General features: G+C 39.3%; 1 protein-coding gene across 2 annotated transcripts in view; it reads left to right on the forward strand.

Annotated features, from left to right (window-relative positions):
* RB1 (RB transcriptional corepressor 1) overlaps window positions 1-23876 on the forward strand; it is a 77142-nt gene that overhangs the window by 12891 nt on the left and 40375 nt on the right. For both annotated transcript variants that reach the window (NM_204419.2, XM_046898854.1), the window contains 13 exons: window positions 506-544; window positions 1673-1740; window positions 2770-2880; window positions 4913-5061; window positions 6214-6291; window positions 8630-8739; window positions 9540-9617; window positions 13550-13637; window positions 14308-14424; window positions 15164-15220; window positions 15303-15334; window positions 15413-15489; window positions 15685-15887. In NM_204419.2, the coding sequence (NP_989750.2) occupies window positions 506-544; window positions 1673-1740; window positions 2770-2880; window positions 4913-5061; window positions 6214-6291; window positions 8630-8739; window positions 9540-9617; window positions 13550-13637; window positions 14308-14424; window positions 15164-15220; window positions 15303-15334; window positions 15413-15489; window positions 15685-15887 (1207 nt within the window). The remainder of the gene's footprint in view (window positions 1-505; window positions 545-1672; window positions 1741-2769; window positions 2881-4912; window positions 5062-6213; window positions 6292-8629; window positions 8740-9539; window positions 9618-13549; window positions 13638-14307; window positions 14425-15163; window positions 15221-15302; window positions 15335-15412; window positions 15490-15684; window positions 15888-23876) is intronic.

Here is a 23876-nt window from a genome sequence, read left to right on the forward strand (position 1 = left end):
GTTGAATTGCAGTAAGAATATTTTAATGAGAAGAATTTGTTGTTGTTTTGTTCATATTTTGCTTTTGAACAAAGTTTCATTTTTTGGAAATGACGTATTTATAATGGTAGGGAACAAACATCAACTGTCACAAGGCTTGCAGTGACACTGCAGACAGAGCAGTGTGTGCAGCTGTGGCACATGCTTTCCTGAGCTTTACAAGCTTCTGAGTAACAACGTACACCCATCCATTCTTTCTGGAATAAAATAGTAACAAATGTTATCGCACCAAATTAAAATTGTTCTGCTGTTCAAGCTTGGACATGAGCTCTTTTGCAATAACATTCCTTCAGCTCTGGAAGAGCTTTCGTTGGGTCTGTTCATGTTTTCTCCAAGAGTCAGAATTAAGAAAAAAATAAAATTCTGTAATGTTTTTGGTATTTTCTTACTGCATCGAAGTAAAAGATATTACATAGTTTACTTCCGTAGAAGTGATTAAAAATAATGCAGAACTTTTATTTTCTAGGACTTGTGGCCTTATTTATCTGGAGCAACCCAGTAGTGAGTAAGTTTGGCTTTCCAAATTGTATTTGTCAAGATAAGATATCAGTATTTCGTCTTCTAACTCATTAAAATTGATGTAAATTATAGTATGTGGTGTTTAATTTAGATTTAGTGAGGGCTCTGGATTTCAGTGAGATAGAATCATAGAATTGCTCAGGTTGGAAAAGACCTTAAAGATCATCAAGTCCAACCACGACCCAACCATACTACCGTAACAACCCTCTGCTAAATCATGTCCCTGAGCACCACATCCAAATGGTTTTTAAACACATTCAGGGATGGTGACTCAACCACCTCCCTGGGGAGACCATTCCAGTGCTTAACAACCCTTCCTGTAAAGAAGTGTTTCCTGTTATCCAACCTAAACTTACACTGGCACAACTTGAGGCCATTTCCCCTTGTCCTGTCACCAGTGAGAAGAGACCAACCCCGCTCTCGCTGTAAGCACCTTTCAGGTATTGGAAGAGAGCAATAAGGTCTCCCCTCAGCCTCCTTTTCCCCAGACTAAACAGCCCCAGTTCCTTCAGTCTCTTTTCATATGGCATATTCTCCAAGCCCTTCACCAGCCTTGTTGCCATTCTTTGGACCTGCTACAGCACCTCCATGTCCTTTCTGTATTAAGATGATGAAAGCTGCAGAAGTGATATTGTATGTATTTGATCACTTCCTGAGTGAAGGATCGCCACCCAGTGGTGGGTGTCTCGACATGGTGGAAACAAGCATTTGGAGAGTGTTTCCTAATCATAGCAACAACTGCATAGGTGAAAAGATGCCTTAGCAACTCCCTAATGAGATTGAGTTCATTCTGTGCCTTGACAATAGGGCATTAGTCAAGGGCAGGAGAGAAAAACTGCTCTGAACACTTAAGTGAATTATCCACATTCACTTTCTCTTCCAAGGATGATGCAGATGTTGCCTGATTCTTGAATGGCTTTACAGAGGACTTAATATTTTTTATATGTGTAGTCTTAATTATGTAGGGAATGGAATGAAGTAAGTAGTAAGTGTAACTGTATGGGGAACATCGCGTGCTGTTTAAATTGCTCCACGGACTGAAGCGTGTTTGTAGAAAATTATAGTTTTGTTTTACAGAGCTCTTAATGTGGAACCTTTGTTTGCCAATTTACAGGATTTCTGCTGAACTCAGTTCTGTATTAGTCCTAAAAAATTACTGGATTACTTTTTTACTGGCAAAAGGTGAGTTTTGATTAAAAAACATTTATTTTAATGAATACCGTTGAATTGAGTTTGTTTTACACGTAGAGTGTGGGAATAGCATCATTTGCACAAATAGCCATTGTACAGTTCCAGCATTTTCTGACTGCATGGCTTTTCTAATTACTCAGTCGTATTTCTTTCTGTGCAGTTGAGCTATTCTTTTAGCTGATAGTTCTGCCATTGTATAAATATATTCTATAAATATTTCAATGAGTTTTTTACTTGGAACACTGCTGTTCTGCACTTGAGATGTGCTTTATAGTTTGCCTGTATTAGTATATGGCTGGCTACCTGAAAAGACTGGCAGATCTTTTTAAACTAAGTCTCTGAAATGAAGTTCTTTAAATACTGTGATTCTTCCTTGAAGAGGCCGAAGTCCCAGTTAAAGCTGAGTGATGAAACTCGGCTTTATTAATACACGAAGTCCTATCTTGTACTGCTCCTGTGAAAAGGAGTGCATCATGTTTTAACTGCTGCCTGCTCCAGGTCTGTTTGTCGAAGCTGATCCTAAAACAATTTCAATGGCAGAGATAGTGGATGTTTTTAACCGGAGTTCTCCAAGTGTAGGCATAAGCCAGAAGCCATAAAGTTTTTCTACCCTGTCATCTCACTGAGAATCATAAAACAGACTAAAGTGGACCAGCAAACATAATTGAAGTCCCTGGAGAGCCTGGGTGGTGCTTGTTAGTTCAGATTAGAACACAAGTAGTGGGTCTGTACCTGTTCTGAATTACTCTTGGCTTTTCAAACTTCTTATGGAGATGGATGAAGTCTTGAAATGGCTCTGTAGATCTTCTCCAACACATGAGTTGTACACTGGAAACAGCTGGAAGAATGGAACAACTACTGAGAGCTTTAAAGAACACTGACATCTCTTTCATTTCACATCTGTTTTCATTACTTACCATAGTGTATTTTATTAAGTAAACTTGCAAATCTTAATTTTTCAGATGATGTCTTTAAAGTTGAGTATCTCACATCATCTTCAACTTTCTTATACGTTTGCAGGTAAAGTGTTGCAAATGGAAGATGACCTCGTGATCTCTTTCCAGTTGTTGCTGTGCGTCTTAGATTATTTTATCAAACTGTCACCTCCTGCTATGCTCAAGGAACCATACAGTAAGGTTTTGGGTTTTTTGTTTATTAAATCGAAGTAGAAACTAAAGGGGTTAAATTTCCATTGGAGTCTTGCTAACATTCACAGTTAATATAAAACTGCCACAGCATATTAAAATTGATTCTTTTTTAATATTTTAATTCAATATAGGTGATAATGGATTTGAATTAAGTTATTTTAACGGGGCAGTATATTTAACATATTTCAATTCTGCTATCTGTTTGCTATGTCCCCTTTCCATTTGAGTTGTTCAGAAGCTTGTGAGAAGAGTAGTCTTGGCTCAGTAATATAATTCAGGTTCTGGGTAGGGGACGGTGATTGAGTACTATTATCTAAGTCTGCTTTGACTTACAAAAGGAGAAGATGGTGCTGTGGTTCTTACTTCACTGATTCATAGCAATATGATGACAACCAAAGCGTGCAAGGTACTGTACTATACAAACATTAAAAAGAAATACATGATGGATTAGAAAAAAAAGATTGCAGTGGTAGCTCAAAATGGTAGAGGAAAAGGTAGATAATTTTTTTTAATACATTCAATTTCTATTAGAACGTGTTTTCTTCTTACTGCGTGCAAAAACGTAATGGATCTTACCAGTAGAGCTCCCGCTCAACAGAAACTGTTGTACATTCAACTTTTGTACATAAAGCATGGGAAATCTCAATCAAAAGTCAGAGAAAGTAAGCATTTACTTTTCACTTGGAAAGACAGAAATCCATTTTTACTTTCTGTTGAGTAACTTCTTCCACAAGCCATGGATTTGATATTCTAAAGTATTTGCAGCCCTAGGAAGTAGGAAACAAGTTTTGATACTACGCAGGTTTACCTAGTGTTGGATTTGAATGAGATACTGGGATTTTTATAGCCTGAATCTTCCTGCTCTTCTGTTGTTTTACATCTAAATATCCGTAGGGAAAATGTGAAGACTAGCACCTCGTTATTTAAAAAGCTGGCTGTGTGTATTGTATCGCTGTCAATTGTAAAGCATTGTATTTCTCACTTGTGTAATAGGTACAGGTATTCAAACTGTCATGAAGTGCTTCATTCCTTCAGCAAGTAACACCATTATTCAAGAGGCTTCACATTATGCTAAACAATGTTAAGCTTTGTGATATTAAGAGTGTGGGGATTAAGATGCAACCACCAGAGCAGTGTCATTTGTCAGAATTTCTCATAGAATGGTTATCAAATGCAAATGTAGTTATAATTGAGAACAGCTTGCTGATAAAAGGGTATCAATTTTAAAGCATGTAATTGTATTAACATATGTTAATATAATTTGGATATTTCAAGCCGATGGTATTGAGACCATCTGCACTGGAACAGGTTGCCCAAGGAGCTTATGGATGCCCCATCCCTGGAGGCATTCAAGGCCAGGCTGGATGTGGCTCTGGGCAGCCTGGTCTGGTGGTTGGTGACCCTGCACACAGCAGGGGGGTTGAAACTCAATGATCTCTGAGGTCCTTTTCAACCCAGGCCATTCTATGATTCTGTGAAAATGGAATGTTTTTACCTCATTTGAAGTAAGGGTTTTTGATATCTTCAAGGTGAAGTTTGTTTTTTGTACTTGTTTGGCTGGGGTATTTGGAGAAGGGAAGAACTCCTTCATGTTCCCACCAGCACTTGAGTTCTGCTTGACTTCATTAACCTTTAGAAGCGTTAAGTCACTCTTTCAGCTCTTTGTTCCTCATTTCTGTAAAAACACAAGCAATAGTTACCCATGTCTGAAAGCACAAGGCTTTCCTAGCATTGCAGTACAGCTGCTTATTCCAAGCTGCTTACAAAAAGTTCTATTAAATGGCACTGAATACCTGTAAAAACAAAATGTCCAAATACTGACACAGGAGTTGAAAAATTGGTATTTTTTTGTAGAAATTTTTGTAATGGAGGTTGTTTACCCAGCTGAAGAGATGAAAAGGGAAAAACTTAAGACTGCCTGAGAAGTCATAAATATTTAAATCTCTAAAGTTACCTTAGTTTTTTTTTTTCTTAAGATGATTGTAAGCTTGCAATGGTTCTGCCTGTCTTTCCAGAGTCTGCTGTGACTGCACTGACTGTTAATGGTTCAACTCGAACCCCACGAAGAGGTCAGAACAGGAATGCACGCGCTTCAAAGCAAATTGATACAGATACAAAAGTTATTGAAATCCTTTGTAAAGAGCATGATTGTAATTTAGACGAGGTAATGCCTGTGTTTTAATGTATGTTGGATCTTGCTGCTAAACCCCCACTGGGATATGTGCTTATTTAAGCATTGCTAAGTAAGCATTCAGGTTTTAAAAGACTGCTTGTGTTTGCTAATTATTCTCTCAAGTTCAGTAGTGAAGGTATTGTGCCATTCTACAGTTCTCTAGTTGGTAGGTTAAAAAAAATTAAGTCCCTTGGTATGGTATGGGTGATGGGTTTCCCTGCTAAGGTTAACTGTGAAGAATGTTGTATGAAGTTTCATACTGATCCAACATCGAGTATGTGGATGCAGGCCTGCTCTGATGGGGTTCACAGCTGCATCTCACAATAAGAAAACGACTGCAAATAATGCACTACTTCTGTGTGGGATCTTAGAGGCCTCAGTCTCCTTTTTTTTCTGCTGATAAGTCATTTTCACACAGAAATAGATTTATTTCTGAATATCCGAGCAGATGAGTAGAAGAAAGAGGCTGGAAAGAGGGTAATTTCATTCCCAGTTTAGTTCCAGCAGTGGATTATATGCTGAATGCTTACATTTGGAGTGGGTCCAGAGGAGGGCCACAAAGATGATCAGAGAGGGCTGGAGCACCTCCATTATGAGGACAGACTGAGGGAGTTGGGGCTCTTCTGCCTAGAGCATAGGCGGCTTCAAGGGGACCATATAGGGGCCTTCCAGTGCCTGAAGGGGGCCTATGGGAAAGCTGGGGAGGGACTTTTTCTAAGGGCATGTAGCAACAGAATGAGGGGAAGTGGCTTTAAACTGGAAGAGGGTAGATTGCGAATAGATATTAGGAAGAAGTTCATTACTGTGAGGGTGGTGAGACACTGAACAGGTTGCACAGAGAGGTTGTGGATGCCCCCTACGTGGAAGCATTCAAGTCCAGGCTGGATGGGGCTTTGAGCAACCTGGTCTGGAGGCAGGTGTCCCTGCCTGTAGCAGGGGTTTGGAACTACATGATCTTAAAGGCCCCTTCCAACCCAAACCATTCTATGATTTATCTAAGTTTGGGGTACATAGACAATTTCGTTTTTGTTTCATTGAAAACAAAACAGTGTCTCAGTGAGTTTACAGAGTTTGAAACACGAAAGCGGAATATGCATGGCTGCCTCTATACATGGCTAATGTTGTTCTTTTTCTTATTTTTAGGTAAAAAATGTGTATTTCACAAGCTTTATTCCTTTCTTGAATTCTCTTGGTGTTGTAGCCTCAAATGGATTACCAGAGGTAATTGGGGTAATTTAAGATAGTTTAACAGCAGTGCTTGACTTGATGCCAGGTTGCTTGAGATTGACTTTACACATTAATAAAGTTCAAATAGGCTCTTCTGAAATAACGTAGCAAAAATGCATTGTTTTTCAAGAATGTGAGTTAACAGGGTTCCAGGATTCATTGGTTACTTATAATTTTTACACTTGAATCTACTAAGTGAATTTCCTGAGATCAAGCTAGTGGTTTTGCTCAGACCAAAGCATGGCATAAGAGTGGAATATCCATGATCTTGGTGAAGCCACCAATCTAAGTTAGAACCATTATGATGTCAAATCTCTAAAGGCAGTCTATAGATGCATTTGATCGACCTCTATGCAATTGTATGCAAGAGTAAGCTTTAGTAGTTAACCTCTTGTAATATAATTACGTGCACTATTCTTTAAGGAGCAGGTTTAGCTGTGCCTCACTTAGGTGTGGTAATGTGAGAATAGGCAACTGTGACAATAGGTATATCAGGTGCATCTTTTGTTCAGTTTCACAGTATCTTGGATAGGAAACAAAATACAAGACCCACTAAATATCTTTAACTTTTTCAGTATGAATTTTACGGTCAGTGCAATATCACGTTCTAGATCAGCAGTCAGATGAGGTTTTATATGTGGGTAGGCATCGTTTGGAAGCCCTGTATGAACTACCAGGCAAGGATCATTATAAAGCCAATCAGTGCTGCACAATTTAGCATAGTATCAAAGCAGTAGTCTAAGACTGCTGATGGAAGATTTTAGGAAATGATGTTTGAAAGGATGTCCTGTCTCACAAGTCTTTCTGCAGGTATATTTCACAGAGGTAGTCAATCCATGTCAGTCATAGCTGAGTTACTTGGTACAATTGCTAATAATATGAGATGTTTTTCATTAAAAACAAACAAAACCCTCCAGACAAACAACAACAACAAAAACCCACTGAGGTTCTAATAACGTTTAATGTTGTTTCCAAAACAAACAAAAAAAAGCTTTTGGCACTTGCTGTTACTATTTGAGTTGTCTTCACTGCATGCTTGATGGTCAAGCTTTATGAACTAATGAATGAATTGATTGAGAACTTGTATTCTTGACAGAAGATTTCTTCCCAGTTAGCACAGTATAGCAGTTTGGTCTAGGAGCAGTTGTTTTTTTTTTTTGCAGTGAAGTATATAAAAGTTAATAGAATACTGAAATACTTCAGACAAAAAGAACACATAAGCCATTAGGAAGGTAATGAAAAGATAATGAATGCTTCCTAATGAAAAAATTAGAGGTGATGGGAATCTGAAGAAATCTAACATCAAACTTTTCATCATGAAATCAATTTGGTGCAAATTTGTTTGGCAAAGATAAAAGGAAGGAATGAGGAGCGAAGCTGTGGAGGAGATGCCTGAAGCTTGCTTTTGCTTGGGACTGCTGCGTGACTCATTTGGTTTCTTACGCACAGTTGCCTGTCCTTCTAGCTGGAATATGCCAAAGAGCAGCATCACGTAGTGTGTTTAAGAGTTTGGGGAACAGATAATGGAGATGACTGACTGCTCCTGCGGGAGCACAACAGCAGACTTGAGATGGAGGGTGGTATCAGGTCCCAGTTAAAAATTCTATACTGAAAAGAAGAAAACTCACAAACTTTCCTTGCAAAATGAAGCCATACCAGTGTGGGATCTGATTGGCTCAGAAACTTTTAAAAGAAGCAATTTTAAAACAGAAGGATGTGGGATATGAAATGTTTTGGTTTTATATAACTAGGTATGTCACTTGAGAACAGCATCAATACAAATACTAACATGTAACGAGAAAACTCTTCTTACACTTAGAACAAGATGATTTGATCTTGGACCTCTGCTTTCATCTCCAAACCAGCAGTGATGGGGGCCTAGTGGATTGTCTAGCAGCTGTTCAAAGGACACTCATTTTACATTTCTTGTCCTTGGAGACACTTTTTTTCTGGAAGGAAAGACTTAAAAGCTTGGAAACATTAGTTTAACATCAGTTAGGCTTGACTTTGATGCAGGTCCGCGTCTTCTACTCCAGATATTTTTAGCTCTTTTACAGTATGAAGAGCTGTATATCTTCAGATAGGTCTTATGATCTTGGATTGTTTTCTCTTTTAAAAGACTATCTTTGTTTGCACATGGGAACGATGATTTTTCTTCTGGGTACGCTTCAACTGTTTGTATAAAAAGTGACTTTGTGGGTTCCAGGGTTACTCTGAGTTTCAGCAGTGTATTCAATTGTATTAATGAGGTAGTAGTAGATTATATTATTCAGTAAATTGTCAGTAAATTTGTTCCTCTTAAATGTTTTTTTTTTTTGAAATATTTTTCAAGGTTGACGTTCTCTCAAAACAATATGATGAGCTTTATCTCAAAAACAAAGATATAGATGCAAGATTATTTCTGGATCATGATGAAACTCTACAGCCTGATGTTATAGCATGGTAATATTCTCACCTACTGCTTTTGTATTATAGTAGAAGGTGTGGATTTGTGGATTTTTTTTTTTCCTTCTTTGTATCCTGTTGATATCTTATGTTTGTAGTTCAGCTCAGATATTTTTGGCATCACTATCCTTGCTATATAATATATAATATATAATATATAATATATAATATATAATATATAATATATAATATATAATATATAATATATAATATATAATATATAATATATAATATATAATATATAATATATAATATATAATATATATAATATAGCTTAAATATTCAGAAAACAAGTTGTTGCGTGTCTGGCTAAAAAGATATGAAAATTATACTTGAGTTCTTACTCTTGTGCAAGCCTCTGTAGTCCAAATGGCAGCTGAGGAATCACAAAGAGAAGGAGGCTACATGCTAGTTGTTATGTCCAAGAGTGTGTTATTGCTCTGGGGCCAGCTTGCTCCATTAAGATTTCCCTGAGCCTCCTGCAAGATGAATACTCCCAGCTCCCTCAGCCTTTTCTCATAGGAGGAAAGGTCCTGTATTAGCTGTACATTTAAATTAAATTGTTACAAATAGAATTCTAGGAAAAAAAAATAATAAAGTTTGAAGGGAACTCCGGAGGTCATCTAGTCCAACATCCTATTCAAAGGAGATCTCCTTGGCAATATAAATTACATTGCTCTAGATCTTTTAAAATGTTTCAGAGCTTTTTTTTTTTTTTGTGCTGATCAATAAGCTTTTTGCAGAAAGCATCTTCTTATTACTTTAATGCTTCATAAGCTTATTTTCCATTTCCATAGCTCACAGTTGGAAAGAACACCACGAAAAAATAACCCAGATGAGGAGGTTAATCATGTACTTCCACAGACTCCTGTTCGGTATGAATTTTTTCACTTGAGCTGTGTTGTGTGTTTATTCCAACTTGAAATACCCCCAGTGTAGGTGTTTTTTTTGTTTGTTTGTATAAGACAACCTAGTTCTGCTTACTAATGAGTAGTGAGCATGTACTTAGGGATGCCTACAGTCTTCAGTTCCTGGTTAAGCTGTTGGAAAACATAGGTTTTTACTGAACTGTAGCATATGGTATGTATAAAATCGTTCGCTGTATTTGTTAATATGAGAATGCAAGTTTATACTTTCAAGCTAGTACTTCTGTAAGTGATATTCTCATCTTTCTTTTCTGTCTTCATTCTAGCTCTATATCTTGGTAGCTTTGTTTCCCCATACAAAACTGTATATGCATGTGCATTTCTTTTCCCATGGTCTTTTCTTTTAAGTGTTTTTACCTTTCTATTTGGGAAGGTTAACATTTCTGAGTACTAACATATTCTGGTCTATTGGGGAAAATGAACAGGTATGGTAGAAACGTGGTATTGATTGCAGTCCAGTACAGAAGAACTGCAAGAATCACAGAATTGCAGGTGCTGGATGGGACCTCAAGAGATCGAGTCCAAATCTCCTGCTATAAAGCAGGTTCACTACAATAGGTCACATAGGTAGGCATCCAGATGGGTCTTGAATATCTCCATGGAGGGAGACTCCATAACCTCTCTGGGCAGCCTGTTCCAGTGCTCCAACACCCTCACCATAAAGAAGTTCTTCTGCATATTAGTGTAGAACCTCCTGTGTTCAAGTTTCAGGCCATTGCTCCTCATCCTATCACTGCACACTTCTAAGAAGAGCCTGGCCTCATCCATTTGCCTCCCGCCTCCCTTTAGATGTTTATAAACATATATCAGATCTCCCCTCGGTCTTCTTTTCCTCAGGCTGCACAGACCCACGTTACTCAGCCTCTCCTCACGTGGGAGATGCTCCAGGCCCTTTATCGTCTTTGTGGCCCTCTGCTGGACTCCTAGGAGATTCCTGTCTTTTTTGAAGTGAGGAGCCCAGAGCTGGGGTGTTCTAAAAGTGGCCTCATCCATCAGGGCAGAGTAGAGGGGGAGGATCACTTCTAAGCTTGAGTTCAGTTAGCCAAAGAGGAGGAAACTTGTGTGGACCATTTTTCCCCTGTGCCAAGCTACTTGTTGGCAAGTTAGCATGATACTGCCCAGTAATGCTTAGAAATTCCTGGGTGCTCAAGAACCAGTCAGCTGAGTCATTGCAATGTCATGTGCTGTGTGGACAAACACAGAAATGTTTGCACAAGCAGTTGTTCTAGAGGCCTCAGCTTTAGTAAAATGTGACAGTGACGTTCTTTTTCCATGCTTGCTGTATAAATGCCTTTCACTCTAGCATTTTGGAGAGATGAAAGTAGTAAGTAAGCCCAGTATTTTAATTGCTCTCATTCTCAAATTACCTAAAATAATTTTGCTTTGTTTTTTAAAGGAAACAAACTTTTACAGTGTCTATGGGCTTTGAATGAATGAGCTGGACCCTGCATTTATTCACAAATAGCTTGTTACTAATGTTTTTGGTTTTACTTGCTTAAAGAAAAACCTCTCTTAACCAAACGTTTTCATGCCCTTAAATTCTTGATACGGAAATCTTTATTATAGTCCAGAAGTAGCAAGTTTCCACATTAAGAATATGAAATGTGCTAAACAAACTCTGATCATAGAGTCACCTGAGTAGGAAGGATCCATAAGGATCACCGAGTCCAACCCCTGACTCCACACAGCATCACTCATCAATCAGACCCTGTGTCTGAGTGTGCTGTCCAAACACTCCTTGATCTCCAGCACCTCTGTACCCACTGCCCTGGGCAGGCTGTTCCGTGCCCACCACCCTCTGGTGCAGACCCTGTCCCCAACCCCCACTGCCCCTTCCCCTGACACAGCTCCATGCCGTTCCCTCGGGCCCTGTCGCTGTTACAGAGAGCAGAGCTCAGTGCTGCCTCTCGGCTCCTTGTGAGGAGCTGCAGCTGCCATCAGGCCTCCCCTCAGCTCCTCTGCTCTGGGTTGAGCAAACTGTCTTTGTAGCCCTCCTTTGGACACTCTCCAGTAGTTCTGTGTCCTTTCCATTCTGTAGTGCCCAGAGCTGCACACAGTACTCAAGGTGAGGCTAACATTCACATTCTCTTTATCCAGACTTCTCTGTATATTCCAAAAAAGCTGCCACCTAAGACAATCCAAGTGGGGGCTTGTTAATCAGCAGTGGCTGTAGCAACCTGTTTTTCATAAAGCGCGGGGCTGTCACTAGATGGCAGTAAACCTTTGATCACCAGTACAGAATAGGAAGACTGTGAATCATAGAATGGCCTGGGTTGAAAAGGACCACAATGACCATTGAGTTTCAACCCCCCTGCTTTGTGCAGGGTCGCCAACCACCAGACCAGGCTGCCCAGAGCTGCATCCAGCCTGGCCTTGAATGCCTCCAGGGATGGGGCATCCACAGCCTCCTTGGGCAACCTGTTCCAGTGCGTCACCACCCTCTGGGCGAAAAACTTCCTCCTAATATCTAACCTAAACCTCCCCTGTCTCAGTTTAAGACCATCCCCCCTTGTCCTATCACTATCCACCCTTGTAAACAGCCGTTCCCACTCCTGTTCATACGCTCCCTTCAAGTTCTGGAAGGCCACAATGAGGTCTCCCCGGAGCCTTCTCTTTTCCAAGCTAAACAAGCCCAATTCCCTCAACCTTTCCTCACAGGAGAGGTGCTCCAGCCCTCTGATCATAGAATTATATAATATCCCTAAAAGTTGGAAATATAGACTGTTTGAGTACTACTCAAGTGCATATCTTAGTGTTCCATATGGCAAAACCTTTGCTGCTCTTATTTTCCCACATTATCTGGATTTCAGTCACCTGGATAATACATACTGCTTGAGAAGAGACCGTGCTCTCTTATCTTAGAATAACGATCCTTTAGAAAGTCATGAAAAGTGTCTGTCATCAGGATTTCAGTTTTAGAGAAGAGTGAAAAGTACTTCCTTCAGAGAGTGTTCACCCTCGCAAGAAACTTAACATGGAATAAACAAAGAACTTATGCATTTGTCTGAGGGATATTTTTATTTTTTAAACTATAGCTCCTCTGAAATACTGTTGTTGTTTTCGTTACTTGGCTTAGCTTTATAACATTAGCTTCTGGTCTAAACTTGTAGTTAATCCATCGGATATAAATCAGTGGGTATTGCTTATATTTCTGAGTCTGATTTTAGTGAGAAAGATGTAGTAAAAAATGAAAATAATATATGGAGGCATCATTCAGTGCATCCTATTTCATAACATGTAGCATGTGTTTTTGGTCTACTTTTCATTTAGGCTGTAAAGAAATTGTTCTATGTTGTAAGGAGATATTTGCGTTTCTCAGGAACACTGAAAAGCTGATTTAATGTACATATCCTTTTCCCCACCCATAATGCTTTACAAGTTAGGAAGGTTTTCTATTTACAATCTTTTTACCTTCTGTATGCGCAGGTAGGTCAGAATTAGTACTTCAGCAAATTACTGCCTTCCTATTGGAAGCAAAAAGGATTGAAGTTAACGACTTTGTTTCTTTTTGTTTTCACATGGCTGTTGATTCAGCTCTGTGGAGGGAGAAGACTGCTAATATTCTCATGCCATATCCAATGGGAACATCTGCAGCTCTATCTCTCAAAGCTGTGGTTTTATTATTATTATTATTATTATTTTTTAAATGAAGCAACATTAGAATCATTGAATCATAGAATCACTCAGGTTGGAAAAGATCTTAAAGATCATCGAGTCCAACCATTACTTTAAAAAGACTGTGTTGTCTCATGAGTAGATAGCAAGTGCTATATTTCAACACTTCTTTCTTACTGTACTTATGAACTTAAGACTTGAAACAAAAGTCATCTTCGTTCACCAATCTTTTATATTATTAATGGGTATTTTTTTGTATTTTTCAGAGCTGCAATGAATACTATTCAGCAGTTGATGATGATTTTGAACTCAGCAACTGATAAACCATCAGATACTCTCATTGCGTATTTCAATGTAAGTGACTTGAAGAAACACTTGTGAAAAATTCATGGAATTAGCAGTCATTTAAAACTTATGCATAGAGTTCTGACATGTTTTGGTAACTCCTTTATTACAAACATTTCTGAACAAGTACATTTTAATTAGGATGGTTTAAATGTAATTACTTTTATTTTTGAGGGCATTTGTATCTTAACTGACGTGCACTGGAAACTTGTAGATCCTTAAATCTTTTTGTTACTGCACTAAATATTAAGGCTTATGGATGTATTGGATGGAAAAACAGAGAAATATAAAGAGGGCATACAGAAAGAGGAGGATGATATATTCGTAGAAGATCTCTCATGTTCCCTATCAGAGATTTAAAGATATTTTTAACTTGAAAGAGAGTAGCATACTTGTAAGTTGAGTTAGTTAATTGCTTGCATGAGATAAAGTTGCAGTTTATTGGAAACTGTTGAAGAATACATATATTATATACCCTATATTATGTATGTATATATGTGTATATATGTGATATTATTATATATCTTAAATACTCCTCTCTGATTTATGCTGATGAGGTGACTAAGAGAGATGCTACAAGGTCAAGCAGGACTAATTTGATTAAATCATTGAAGTGTTTTGGAAGTAAAATACTTTCCTTGCCTTTCTTTTCCCTCTGCTCTTTTCTGTACTTGACTAGAATTGCACAGTGAACCCTGAAGACAGCATCCTGAAAAGAGTAGAAAGTCTTGGCCACATCTTCAAAAAGAAATTTGCTGAAGCAGTTGGACAGGGATGTGCTGAGATTGGCTCACAGGCAAGTAGCATTTTGATTATTACTCATTTGAACTCTGTTGGTGCTAGCTAATGTGTGACCTGACCTACTGCCTTGTCTTCAGTGAAGATTAATAATAGAAAGTACTAATCTTTTCAAGTTGAGGAATGGATATGCTTTTCTTCTAATGCTCTGTAAAGATAGCATTTAACAAGCAGTTCTTAATATATAAGGAACTGAATGGGGAAGAAGTATGCTGGAAATACTTTAGTGAAGAATGGGAAAACTGATGGGCAAAATACATGTGGTGAAAGGTGTACTGCCGTTCATTAAAGTAAAGTTAACCTTAGAACTCTGCAGTGTTGTTTATATTTATTTCCTTATAAGATCAATAGGCCATGTGTGCTTTCTACAAGCATTTCTTCCGGAAAGCAATTCCAACATGTTTGTACTCTACATTCTCATGTCTCTCAGCATTGCTTTTTATCCTGTTAGCCATGAGCTGACATAAACCCTTGATTAATTGATCTTCACATGGTTGAGGTAGTCACAAAGCCTACTAGCCTTTGAGATCTCTCTGGTACTACTAGCAATTGGAGCTAAGGAGAACAAAGTTCTTTATTGTAGCTCTTCCAAACAAACAAACAACAACAACCAAAAAAACCCACCCAAACAAGCAAAAACAAAAAAGCAAACCAACAAATATAGTATTCTTGATATATATGTATATATATATATATTTTTTTTTTTCTTTCTTTCTTTTTTCCCTCCTTTTTAATAGAGATACCAGCTTGGAGTACGGCTGTATTACAGAGTAATGGAGTCTATGCTGAAGTCGGTAAGTTTAGTACTGATAGCTGTGTACTGGCATTGCATTTTTGAATACTGAAAATAACCAAAGCTTGATTTATATATCTCAGGAAGAAGAGCGCCTCTCAGTGCACAATTTTAGGTATGTGCCAACAACTGATTATTATTACCTGCTATTTGATAGTTGGGATGAGTATTAATGATTTTCTTTTCCCTTTAGCAAACTTCTGAATGATAACATCTTCCACACATCTCTTCTGGCATGTGCTCTTGAAATTGTCATGGCTACCTATGGCAGTAAGTTGAATCCAAAGTGCACTGTTAGTGATTGAGAATTATTGCTATTTATTCTAATACATAAAATGCAGTAAATAGCAAGTAGTTGCTGAAATTTCTGAACTAGCAATGATTTAATAAATACAAAACAAGGAAAGCATGTGAGAAGTGAAAGAATGTAATGCTCCTGGTAATTGTAATTTGCTTTCCTTGCAGGAACTGCTTCACAAAGTGATGGTACCAGTGCTGAAACAGACTTGTCTTTCCCATGGATTCTCAACGTATTTGATTTAAAAGCTTTTGACTTCTACAAGGTGATTGAAAGTTTCATTAAAGTGGAGCCAAGCCTAACGAGGGACATGATAAAGCATCTAGAACGCTGTGAACATCGCATTATGGAATCTCTTGCTTGGCAATCTGTAAGTAATGTTTTAAAGCAGTATTTGTCCTTGTATAACATGTAAATCTAGAAAAAAAATACACTTAGATATAAAAAAGAAGTTGTAGTCCTGCTGAGATGTGTTTTTAGCAAAGTAAATTACAAAAGCTAAAGAAGATTAATTTTAGCATGTCTTCAGGTTTTGGGAAGAAAAGGCTATATCAGAGCAAAAGGCTATATCAGAGAGAGATCAGCTTAGCACTGCTGAATTACATGCCAGCATCTTTCATTAGTCTGGCATGGATATTATGGGTAATAATGCTCATAAACAGTATTTTGGTGCCGGTAGACGAGGCAATACATTCTATGCTCTTATCCGTAAACTTCATCAGGTTTTTAGTCCTACTTGACAGTAAGGCATTAATTCTGTGCATCTGATATGATTGTTAATAGTACCTAAAATACTGATTCTCATTGTAACTTGCTCTTAAATTCCTTTAACGTTTTTGAATGCCATTAAAAGCATTCTGGCAGGTTGGGTTTTGTGTTTTAGGCTGAATCTTGGTAAATCAGCTGCTGTTTCTTTATGCAGTGTATTACTTATGTACCAAGAAAGCTATTAATGCCACAAAACAGGAGACTATAAAGACTGCTGACGGAATGACACGAAGTGACCTTTAAGAACCCATCTGATATCTTGTAGATCTGGGAAATCCAAAGAACACGATATAGCATAACTAATACGATATTCTAACTGTGAACCAAGTTTGTGTATGATTTTGGTTAGCGCATAATTTAAGCTTGAAGCTTTCTAGTACTGGTGATACTTTACTGAGCTGTGGGGTTGTACTGCCAGATTCCAGGAACAGCATTGTCAAGTCTGAGCCACAAGAGCTGCATCGTGAGCTCAGGCTTTTAGGCTGGGGTGGCACACTGACCTCAGTGTTACTTGGAAGCAGCTGCCATGCTTCAAGGTGAATCTGGTCAACCTGCTATGCTAACCAGCCTGTTTCATTTGATTTCCCATACCAGTGGGGTCAGTGGACATGAGTGAGGCAGCTTCTTAAATATACTCTGTCAGGAAGGTGACCTTTTCATTCTTGGACTAAGCCTTGTGCATAATTGATAAATGAGCACAATTATTGTGACACTGTATGTGCCCCGGCATTTCTGGTGCAGTTCTATAACTGTTTCACCACACTTTTTTTTTTTTCTTTTCTTGTTTTCCCCCTCTGTATTGCTTTCACATGTTTGTTTGACCACTTGGTGAAATGCACATGCCTCTCCACTGCTGAATGCATAGATTTGCTTTGAAAAAGGCTGCCTGAAAGCACTTAAAGATTGAGAGCCTTGTACCAGAGTTTGCAGTAGCAGGGACGATGAGGAACTTTGCTCAAAATGTTTAAAGAATACTTATTTGAGAATTTTAGCGCTTGGAGCATAAAGGCAGAGATACAAATACTGAAGTTTTACTTTCCACAAGTAGAAATTGGCTTCTGACACCTCAGACTGGTTTGATGTCAGCTTAATCACGAGCAGCAAGGCTTTTATCTACCAATTTCTACTCAGTAATTCAAGCACAACATGCAGATAATCTGTTTCAGCTTTGGGCTTTCAGACTGGAGAATCCAAAACACAGTGTTTTCGTATTGAATCTATTGTCTGGAGTTGCCTGAGGTGCTTGGCGCTGTCTTGGAGTGGCTTATACAGCTTATTTCAGTGGCTATTAGTAGGTATCTGTGAAATTGTAAAAGCACTTACTTTGTTCCCTTCTCATATAATGCTTGGCCCCTACTTAAAACAGAGCTAAGAAAAGAATTTGTCAGCAGTAGAGGAGGGGATAAAAAAGAAGTGTGCAGTCTGTACTCACCTCTTCGTTACTGGCGGGCTCATCACTAGAGGGCACAGCAGGGCTCTCAGAAATGGAGGGTGACTGATGCTGACAACCAGCTATGTGCTGGCTGCAACAGGACTGTATGGGTACCCTGTGACTCTGTAGGCTTCTGTGGCCTCCTCATAGGAGGTCCTACCTTCCCTCCAGCATTGCTGTCTATCCCTGTCTTCCTCATCCATTATATAAAGCACTTGAATAAATATCTTAATTCTTGCAGGTGTCTTGTAGCTCACAGTGAACTTAAATTGTGAATATAACTTAAAGAGTACTTCAAGTATGCTAGTGCTACAAAGAGTACCAAAAAAAAGTTGGTATGCCTGAATCCTGTTAGGTGTTATAGCTGCCCATAAGGGAAAGGCTTAACCAGCCTACATGTGCGTAAGCAACCTGATCTCATGGAAGATGTTCCATGGCAGGAGGGGTTGGACTAGATGTTCCTTAAGGTCCCTTCCAATCCAAAGCATTCTTTTATTCTCTGACCAATGTATTGGTAGCTCAGGAGAGGAGTAGTGAAATGCTGGTAGTGCTGATATCTTGCCGTGTTTTTGGGTAATTGCAGTGTACATTATAAGGCTGCAAACAAACTTCAGGGTTTTTTCTACTATGGAATATCCATCATTGCCTCACCATTACTGTAAATAACTTATATAACTGACAGTTACTGTGTTGTTAAGGCTAGCTGGTTAATTAACATTTGGGTTTGGACCACCTCAAGTACTTGGGTGCAGTTTGGGCCCCACAATGTAAGAATGGCATAAAGCTGACAGTGTCCAAGGGAGGGCTATAAGGATGGGGAAGGGTCTGGAGGGCAAAAGGTATGAGGGGCTGCTGAGGTCCCTTGGTGTGCTCAGCCCAGAGCAGAGGAGCTGAGGGGAGGCCTGATGGCGGCTGCAGCTCCTCACAGGGAGCGGTGGGGCAGCGCTGAGCTCTGCTCTCTGTGACAGTGACAGGGCCCGAGGGTAACACTTAAGCAAGAGGAGGAAATGTTTCAATGGCAGAAGTCTGCCAAAGATTTAGCATTTCCTCAAAAGATTCAGCTAGTGAATGAGTGGGTGATTTATTGTATTCCTCTGTGGTTTATTCCCTAGATGATGTCTCCATGTACTGTTGTGCAAGATGAAAAAAGTATAATCTTAATTAGTAATTTCCTCAAGAAAGGGTATGTAAGTTGAGGCGTGTACTTTGTAAATGTCTCTTATCTCCAGATACTATAAAGAAGGAGAGCAGCTAGGTAACTTACGCTTAGTTATAATGCATGTCTTACAAGTGATTGCTTAGGCTTAATTTTAATCAAATTACCTGACAATGTAAACTTGAAGGAATCTTAAGAAAATTAATGTTTTCTAATATTCCTATAGAATGTATTTTCTTCAGAAGGTGTTATATTCTGAAGAAAAGCATGTGGAACTTACACAAAACAAACAAACAAACAAAAACCCCTCATATTTTGGTCTAGATCTTACCTTCCCTTACAGGCAGAATGGTTCATTAGGTTTGTCTGCTCTTGGGAAGTCAGGTGTATCGTCTGCGTTTATCCAGTTTTTCTTCTTTCTGCTGGCTGCTTTTGGAAGCAAGGCTACAATATGAGATTTGAATGGATGGGGAAATTGAAGACAGAATAGCTGAACTTATTGTAGTTTTATTTGTTGGGGAGTTTTCAGAAGGAAAAATGCTTTGCATAATTTCTCTGAAGAACTCTTAAGAGCTCATCTAACCTTTATCTGACTTTGGAAGCTGTATCCAGTGAATGTGAAAGATTGTATTTGAAGATAATATATTGCTTCTTTGCTAGTCATCATGAATACGTTTATTGCTTTTTGCATTGCTAGTTGATTTAGTTGTCTGTACATTAGAAAAGAGATCAAACATTTCCTTTCCATTAAGGAAAAAAGAAAACATAAAAACAACAACCAAAAAAAAACCCACCCCCAAATAGTGGAAAAATATGGAAAAGTCTTCTCAATAATACTTAATTTTGAAAAGGGGCAAATGTTGACACTAAGTTATGCAGAAAGTATTTCATTTTCTTTAAATCTTAATTGAACCCTGAAGTTAGGAGCCCCTTTTATCCCATTGGAAGTTATCCACAAATGAGGTTGTGATGCTTCCAGATGCAGATTATATGCAGACCAATTTGCTACATATTTTTTTATTCACAAAGTATGCCATAATATCTGTATATTTAACTGTAGAGCATTTGTGCCTCATCTTATTAAAGTATTTAGGGCACTACTTACATTTGGTAACTTTATTTAAAGGGACTAAAATTACTTTAGACTCAAAAATAAAGGTGTCTGCACCCCCTGATTCATTTTTGTCTTAATGAATCACAACAGAAAGTCAACACCTGTAGAGTGTCTTTGTTATCCATTCCTACAAATCCATCTGGTTGTGTTTCCTGGCCTCTCAGCCATGAACAGGGAGGGCCAGGCAATGTATTATGCTGCTTTCACGCTGTTGGTACCTCTGCTTGAGGACTGTGCTTTCTGTAAATGCCTTTCCACAGGTACAGCAGGTGAAGAGGAAAGAGCATACATGTTTTATATCATGTTTGGCATACTTAAAGTCATACTTCAGTGTATCTCTGAACCACGTACTTGTTTACGTAGCATGAAGAGTCCAAAGAATATTCCTAGCAGGACCGCGGTTTTAAAAGGTTACCTGGTAGCTTCTGTGGTTAACAGAGGTGGGAGACTGCTGGGTCGCCCTCTGCAGCCCCACAGCAGCCCAGAAGGGATGGGGAAGCATGCCCCCGCAGCCTTGTGAGCTGGGCTAAATGGGGTTGATTCTCAGTCTCATTTTGAGTGTTAGGTTTTCTTTTTGTGTGTGCGAGACAGATGAACTGAAGCAGTGCACTACACTACAGGTGATGACACCATAGACCTCTTTAAAGGTTTCTTTACCAGGTTATTCGTAGAATCATAGAATCGCTAAGGTTGGAAAAGACCCACAGGATCACCCAGTCCAACCATTCGCCCTTCACCAATGGCTCTCACTAAACCGTGTCCCTCAACACAATGTCCAAACGTTCCTTGGACACCTCCAGGGTCGGTGACTCCACCACCTCTCTGGGCAGCCCATTCCAGTGCCTGACCACCCTTTCAGAGAAGTAGTATTTCCTAACATCCAGCCTGAACCTTCCCTGGCACAGCTTGAAGCCATTCCCTCTAGTCCTATCACTAGTCACACGAGAGAAGAGGCTGACCCCCAGCTCACTACAAGCTCCCTTCAGGTAGTTATAGAGAGCAATAAGGTCTCCCCTGAGCCTCCTCTTCTCTAGACTGAACAATCCCAGCTCCTTCAGCTGCTCTTCATAAGGCCTGTTAAGAGTTAAAATATAATCTGAAGTAGAATAGTGAATTTGGTGGTGTGCTGCCAACCCCATCTGGGCTGGGACCAGGGCTTGGAGCGCAGTGCAGTGCTAGCTCAAGGCATGGCAGGTAAGCTTATGGGTTCTGAGACACTGGCTAAACACAGCTCCATGAATAGAGAAAAGTGTGCAGCTGTGCTTTCCATTGTGATAAAGGAATTTGAGAATAGGTTTCAAGATTGCAAAAAAAAAAAAAAAAAAATCAATTTTTTGGTTTATTTGCAACTCCATTTTCAGTCAATATAAATACTTTCATTGTGACGTTTTCAAATGGAATATATAGATTTGCAATCGATCTGATTATGTCTCTTTACCAGACTTTTCTCAGATCTATCATAGCAGACAAATATCCTTCACTTCACAGTCACGCCTTATCCATGTCACCACTTTTTGGCAGTACCTCCATTTGTGAACAACTGCTTTCAAGGATGAAGTACAGGAAGAGTAAAATCTCATTAAAAAATCTGATGAGCACCAGGAGACCTCACAATGAATTGCAACCACTGCCATCAGACCAGCCTGATAAGTTAGTTTCACAAAATTGGAGTCACATATCCCATTAGTTTTATGTTTTTATTGTTCTTTTTTATGTTTTCATTAAAAAATAAGTTTTGTTATTTATATGTATTAACAATATAAGACATTTTATGAGAGCTGCTCTGAAAGTAACGCCTATTTTACTGTGTTGGCCCAAAATATCAGAGGTGGGTGGTGGTGGTGTGGCGATAGAGGTTGAACTTTCCAACCAATATCCCATTACGTTTTGTTGCTGTGTGACGGATGGCAGCAGAGTGGCACTCTGACAGAATGATTTCTCACATGGAAGTGCATATGAAGCAAAGATGTGTCACTGAATTTGTCCACGTGGAAAAAATGGCACCCACTGACATTCACCAACACTTGCTGAACATTCCTGGAGACCAAACAGTGGATGTGAGCAGAGTGAGGCAGTCGGTGGTGCATTTGAGCAGTGATGGCAGCAAGTCACTTCTGCTGGTATGGGCTGTTAAGAGGCACACAGGCTCTTGCTCACTGCTGGTGTAAATGCACAGCTAATGGTGGTAACTGTGTTGGAAAAGAGAGTACTGAGAATTTGCTCTAACAAACAGTGTTATTGTGGTCTTTCTGTCTGCCTTAGTTTCCATGGAAATAATTAGGAGGAATTACGTTCAGAGCAACCTTCGTAGGTGTGGCCCTAGACAATTCCTCATATACTCATTGAGGCCCAGGCAAACAAAAGGTTGGATGCCCATGACTTAGCCTGATTTGTAACTTCTTCCATGTAGTGTTGTCTACACTGTGCTCCATAATGCTTCTCCTTTCTCTGCACCTCCTCTGTGGTTTCTGTTGGCCAGCATTTGCAATGACATCTGCAGTACTGTTCTGTCACGTATCACAGATTTAACATAATTCAATGTTTGCAATACCTATTTGTCAACTAAATATGTAGTTAATGTTTGTATTCAGCTGCCTCATCCCACAGCAAAGACTTCTGTTGGCTTTAAATTATGCAGCTCGTTGTGGAAGAATTACCTTCCTGAAGAAAACAGCATATTCCCAGAGAATATATTTATGTCATAAATATGACACACTCCCTGAGCTGGAATAACAGCAGAGCTACTTTGATCATGCAGTATGGAGACAAACATTAAACAAGCATGTCTAAGATTTATTTAAACACTGTTAGACAAATCCAGGTTGAGGTAAAGCTGCAAGGAGGGACAGGTTAAGTACTCATTAGTATTTAGTAGAGGATAAGCTTAACTATGCAGCCCCTAGTCTTTGATTCCACAAGGGCAGGGTTATTGTGGTGCTCCCCATACTCCAGTGCTTGGTTTCTTAGATGCAGCATACAGTTTCAAGTTAGATTTCTGTGCTCCTTACGAGGAAGAACTGAGCATCTAGAAATGGAGGTTAGCTAATTATCTGGTGGCATGGAACCTTCTCACCAGTCCTTTCTGTTAGGTTTGTCTGAAGTCTTATACCTCTGCCTCTGGAGGTAGATGTCTACATGCAGTTAAGAAGTCCTCTCTTTGACTGAAGTATCTTAAGTCATTCCTATTAAAATCGGAAGGAGAAATAGGAGTGGCCAATACCATCAACAATTTGGATGAAAGTTTACTGGATAAATCACATGCTGTGGAATTAGTAGACTGACCCTAAAACCTTTCTGATGGGCAGCCAAGCAAGGCCAAATGGTGAGGGAGGGAGTTTGGGACTGCATTTATACGAGCAGCCTGAAAGAGGCCGTGGTTCAGGCTTGAGCACTGCCTGGCAGCCATCTGCAGTGTTCTGCTGGTGACTGCTTCCCTGGCTCGTTCTGGCTTTGTCAGCACTCTTCTGGACAATGCCCAGGCAAGGTATGGGGCATGATGCAGATCACAGACTATTTTCTACTGCCGGTATGGATTAATGGGTGAGGAAGCTTCGACTGTGTGGGTGAGAGCTGTGCTTTGCTGCTTGCCCTCAAGGCCTTAGGACAGGCCCTGGCTCGTTACATGAGCGACTACAAAGGTAGTCGTGGATTCAACCACAGGAGTGACCTCAGCGCAGGCACTGAGTCACACATTCTCACATTGTATCTCCTTCAAGTTCCAAGAACTGTACGTGTTCCTGCACAGCACTTGGCCTTTTTTTTTTTCAGCAAATCCAATCTATGTCAGACATATTCTTTTTCATGTCTACTACGTTTTACCTTTCAAAGAGTTCAGACGTGGGAATACCTCGTAGGTGCTATAGGCGCAAGAATGCTTGGTGTATTCAGA

This window comes from Gallus gallus, chromosome 1 (genome assembly GCF_016699485.2).
Source record: "Gallus gallus isolate bGalGal1 chromosome 1, bGalGal1.mat.broiler.GRCg7b, whole genome shotgun sequence".
NCBI classification, from domain to species: domain Eukaryota; kingdom Metazoa; phylum Chordata; class Aves; order Galliformes; family Phasianidae; genus Gallus; species Gallus gallus.